The following is a 4,409-nucleotide window of genomic DNA, read 5'->3' as shown; positions in this document are numbered from 1 at the left end:
TCAGTTCCTCCTCCTTCAGCCATTGAGTGTTAAAAAAACACAGCGAGGTTAAAAAAATGTATAAACTACACCAAGCAAAATGCTAAAAATGTCATAATTTCTTCCATATCTTTCAATTTGAACTCTTACTACTCCAACTAAGCTCTGATGGCTATGTTAAGTTTCGTTTCACAATAGTCACGTGCTCACCCACTGACCAATCACAGCACATGCTGCACCTCACTGCAGCGCTGCACCTGCAAACTGAGCTGCCCGTTAATGCTGATGTACTTGTAGGCCAGCTAGCAGGCTCTGACACGTCAAAGAATACGCCCAACATGTCAAACTAAAGATCTGATTGGTTGAAGACTATGACAATCAACAATATCGTCCCCATTCACTTAAACTGCACATGGATTCACTTGTGAGTCTGCAGGCCTCTGCCTCTGTTCTTACCTAGAGACACAGAGGTGAGATCTGATTGGATAAAAGCTCTACTTAAAACAAGCTGCACTGGAAGCAGAGCAGCTGAGGAAGACAGTAGCTGTGCAATGAGAAAATAAGATAATGGGGAAAATATTTTTAGAAATTACAATACATGTAGTGTATTTAAGAACAATTATAAAATAGCTATAACTTTGTGATTGTGTTTAGGCCAGCAGAGAAGGCTTAGCTGGCCCTGACGGCCCACCACTGCTTTATGGCCCCCATAGACTGTGAGAGCAACACTAGCTGAGTTGGCTCCGTGAAGCCTGACACCCCAGCACTCAGACACATGCTCTGCCTCTCCGTCCACAGCTAGTCTCCAGGAAAGGTCTGAGTCGGTCTCTGTTCACTGCCACCAAGAAGTGGTTCGGTGGAGGGAAAGTTCCAGAGAAGGGCATCAGTGAACCAAAGAGCACATGTGGCCTTTTGTAAGCATCACCCTTCATATGATTCATTTATGTATTGATACATTACCACCGTGAACACCATACGCATTGCTGGTTTGATCTTTCTCATCTGTGGTGTCAGATATCCCCCAGAAGCCCCTGAGCTGCAGATCAGGAAGATGGCCGACCTGTGCTTCCTGGTCCAGCACTACGAGCTCGCCTACAGCTGTTACCACACGGCCAAGAAAGACTTTCTGTCAGACCAGGCCATGCTGTATGCTGCAGGGGCACTGGTGAGAACACACACACATACACGCACACACACACACACACGCACACACACATCTTTCTGTGTCCTGATGAGGACCATGTGTTAACCCTTTAAACTCACTGCCTACTTAGGTATTTCTGCCTATTGTGATGTCATTTCTTGGAGTATCTTCAAATGCTTCATATCCCTAAAACCTGTACAACCTGAGCTAAAAGGTTATGCGAGTAATTAAACCATGTACATATACACAACATATTTTTCCTAAACAATTCTGAATGGAGAAACAACACAATAACGTTATTTGAACTATGACATCATCACAAGTGTACATTGTGGTCGACTTGGCTGTCAGCTGCAAAATAAATGAATGCTTTAGCTACCGTGGTTTTCATTTTAGATTGATTTTCACAGGGTAGTGCAAACAATGATCCATTTGAAAGTGTTTATAGCTTTAATTCCCCAAGACAAATGTTCATGGCACTCTGTCAAACATTTTCAGTTTTTTGTTTTAACAAAACTATTATTAAAACTTTGAAATGTATAATAGTTCATAAATTTGTTCTAATCCAACATATCTATAACTCTTAGAAGCTGTGACCTGACTAATATATTTCTAATACATATCTCTTGTGGTGTTCTTTCCCTTAACTAAGACTATAGATGTGATATACGCCAGAAGTGTAACAAATGGGCATCGTCAACTCATTTGCAAACTCCTAAGTCCCCGGTATATTCTCTATCTTGTACCTCTGCGTTAAGGCAGCGTGGTCTCAAGCAGGCCTCTCTAACAGCACGTTCATCATCAGATCCAAGGTTGTGACGTGTGTGTGTGTGTGTGTGTGTGTGTGTGTGTGTGTGTGTGTGTGTGTGTCAAGTTCGTGATCCTCAGAGAGAGTGTGAAACGGTGAAACTTACTTGGTGGTGCTTACCTTGTGAGCGAATGGAAAAGAATCCAAAATAAAGAAAGCTATCAGACCAGTCACAGCATCCCGTTTGACAGAACCCTGCTCTGCTTGAGTATTAAAGTCAGTTCCACAGTAATATCTAAAATCGGATAACACGAGTCATACCAGACCAAGTAACCCCTGAGTGGATTAAACCGAGCAATGGCGCGTTCCATTGCTTACCACCGCATGTCGAATTCTAATCATGACTTCTCTGTTCTTTCCTCCTTCCTTTCTTGTTCACTCCATCTCTCCTCATCTTCTGTCCACTCATCCTGACATCCTCTGTAGGAAATGGCTGCAGTGTCCGCCTTTCTGCAGGCTGGAGCTCCCAGACCTTACCCAGCACACTACATGGACACCGCCATACAGACGTACAGAGACGTCTGCAAGTATGACCTACTTCCTGAATGTTTTTCTGCCTGCTCTCAGTTTATCAGTTTTTGGGTAGCAGGCTAATTGTGCTAATGTGAGGTCACTTTCTTTGTGCACCCTAATGGGAGTTTCATGACCTTATTATGTCTAATTTCCTGAGTGGTGACACATGACAGCAGGGTTTTCAGCTGCAGTTATTCTCAAGGGTTTGGGTTCATAGATGCCATCTGAGAAGTTTTAAACTGTTGAATAAATTAAATAAATTGCAAATGCACCCTGTTTCCAGGCTGTGCGTGATCAGGTGCGCTCTTCGAGACCACTTTGAGACCTGGTTCAGAGATGTACATAGCTTTGCTCCCGTGCTGTTACTCCATCTACTGTAGTGATTCACTGAGTATGGAGAGGTGCCTCATAATATCCCTCCAACGTGTTTTCTCCCTTCTGCCCTCTACAGGAGCATGGTGCTGGCTGAGCGCTGTGCATTACTCAGTGCTGAGATACTCAAGAGTCAGGTTAAATACTCAGAGGCTGCAACTCTGCTCATTAAGATGACCAGCGAGGTGAGGAAGCCCTCGTCTTTACCATACGTATCATGATACAGGGGTTATCATTTATTTTAAATCTAATTTTAGGAAAACTGTCATAGGTTAAAGAACACATGCAGTAAATCTGAATAAAGAAGTTTACTTTTTTTATGCAATCAGAACTGTTGGATCTGCATTTGCATTGATCACTGCATGAAAATTCTAAATGTTTACAGTATAATACCGCAATACCCAAGAAATGCATACTGTCATGCAAAACTGAAGAAAATGTGAATGCAATTTCCAGATGACCTGAGAACTGTGGAAACTTTTAAAATGTTACCTTTTCATGCCAAATAATGGATTCACTTATGAAAGTAGATTTATCAAGTAAAATTGCAGTGGATTCATTCTGCTTGGACCTTTTTATTTCACTTCTATGTGCAGGACTCTGACCTGCGCAGTGCTCTGCTGCTGGAACAGGCTGCCCACTGCTTTATTAACATGCGCAATCCCATGGTGCGCAAGTTTGCCTTCCACATGATCCTGGCCGGTCATCGTTTCAGTAAAGCAGGACAGGTGAGCCTTTCAACCCCCACCCATCTAATGTCGTGGTCTAACCCAACACTGGTGCCCAGGTTTGTTCCTGTCAACGGGGTGGATTTCCTCTCTGAGACAAAGTTCCATCTTTAATCTGTATCACTTATACTTATTACTATAAATTATATATATTATCATTATATATATGATATCATGTTTTATTTTTATTATTGTTTATGGAGTTCTTGAGTTAATCACCGTGTGTCTTATGCCGTAGTTACACTTGTATTTTCAATGTGACTTTTGTGATGTGGTGCAGCAGATGGTGTCAGCTGTGTCCTCATATGTGTCCACACTTATCGGATATAATTCTTTGTCTGTAAAGCGGTGGATAAACACATTGCATTTCCTCTAAATTCCCCTTTTATTGGTGCTGCTTACCAGTCCTCTCTGCAGACTACTGTAAGTAGACTTGTTATATTGAAGAATAGCTCCTCACAAAGCTCTGCTAATTAGGTGATAAACACATTTATTTTGCTATACATTCTTCACAATAAAAGTCCCCTGTTATTTAACGGCTTTTAATTTTAAGCAGCAAATCAGGAAATGTAGTGTTTTCATCAGCAATACGTAAACAGAACTAAGATAGCAGGTCTCCTGCTGTGCTCCAGTTTTCCTCCTCTTCCCTTTGATAAAACAGAAGTAGTTGTTTTTGGTACCAAGGACGAACGATTGAAAGTCAGCGCTCAGCTTTAATCTGATGTTAAAAACCACAAACAAGCCAGAAATCTGGGTGTAGTTATAGATTCAGACCTCAACCTGAACGGCCATATCAAGACAATTACAAAATCAGCCTACTATCACCTGAAGAATATATCAAGGATTAGAGGACTTATGTCTCAAC

At 41.8% G+C, this 4,409-nt stretch overlaps 1 protein-coding gene across 1 annotated transcript; it reads left to right on the top strand.

Moving 5' to 3' along the window:
• Positions 1–616: 616 nt before the first annotated feature.
• Positions 617–4,240, top strand: LOC116379317 (trafficking protein particle complex subunit 8-like). Its single transcript, XM_031841256.1, has 5 exons — positions 617–893; positions 994–1,144; positions 2,358–2,458; positions 2,896–3,001; positions 3,413–4,240. The coding sequence occupies exons 2-5, from the start codon at positions 1,031–1,033 to the stop codon at positions 3,656–3,658; spliced, it is 567 nt and encodes a 188-aa protein (XP_031697116.1). The 5' UTR covers positions 617–893; positions 994–1,030; the 3' UTR covers positions 3,659–4,240.
• Positions 4,241–4,409: the final 169 nt, after the last annotated feature.

The sequence above is a fragment of the Anarrhichthys ocellatus genome, unplaced genomic scaffold (genome assembly GCF_004355925.1).
Source record: "Anarrhichthys ocellatus isolate YVR2014 unplaced genomic scaffold, GSC_Weel_1.0 scaffold4092, whole genome shotgun sequence".
Taxonomy (NCBI): Eukaryota; Metazoa; Chordata; class Actinopteri; order Perciformes; family Anarhichadidae; genus Anarrhichthys; species Anarrhichthys ocellatus.
The sequence above is the reverse complement of the archived record's forward strand: the minus strand, read 5'-3'. Positions and strand labels throughout refer to the sequence as shown.

Coding starts and splice junctions, on each gene's coding strand:
- LOC116379317 (XM_031841256.1), top strand. CDS start 1,031: ATGGCCGACCTGTGCTTCCTGGTCCAGCACTACGAGCTCGCCTACAGC. Junction 2,459..2,895: donor ACGTACAGAGACGTCTGCAA/GTATGACCTACT, acceptor TGCCCTCTACAG/GAGCATGGTGCTGGCTGAGC. Junction 3,002..3,412: donor TCATTAAGATGACCAGCGAG/GTGAGGAAGCCC, acceptor TTCTATGTGCAG/GACTCTGACCTGCGCAGTGC.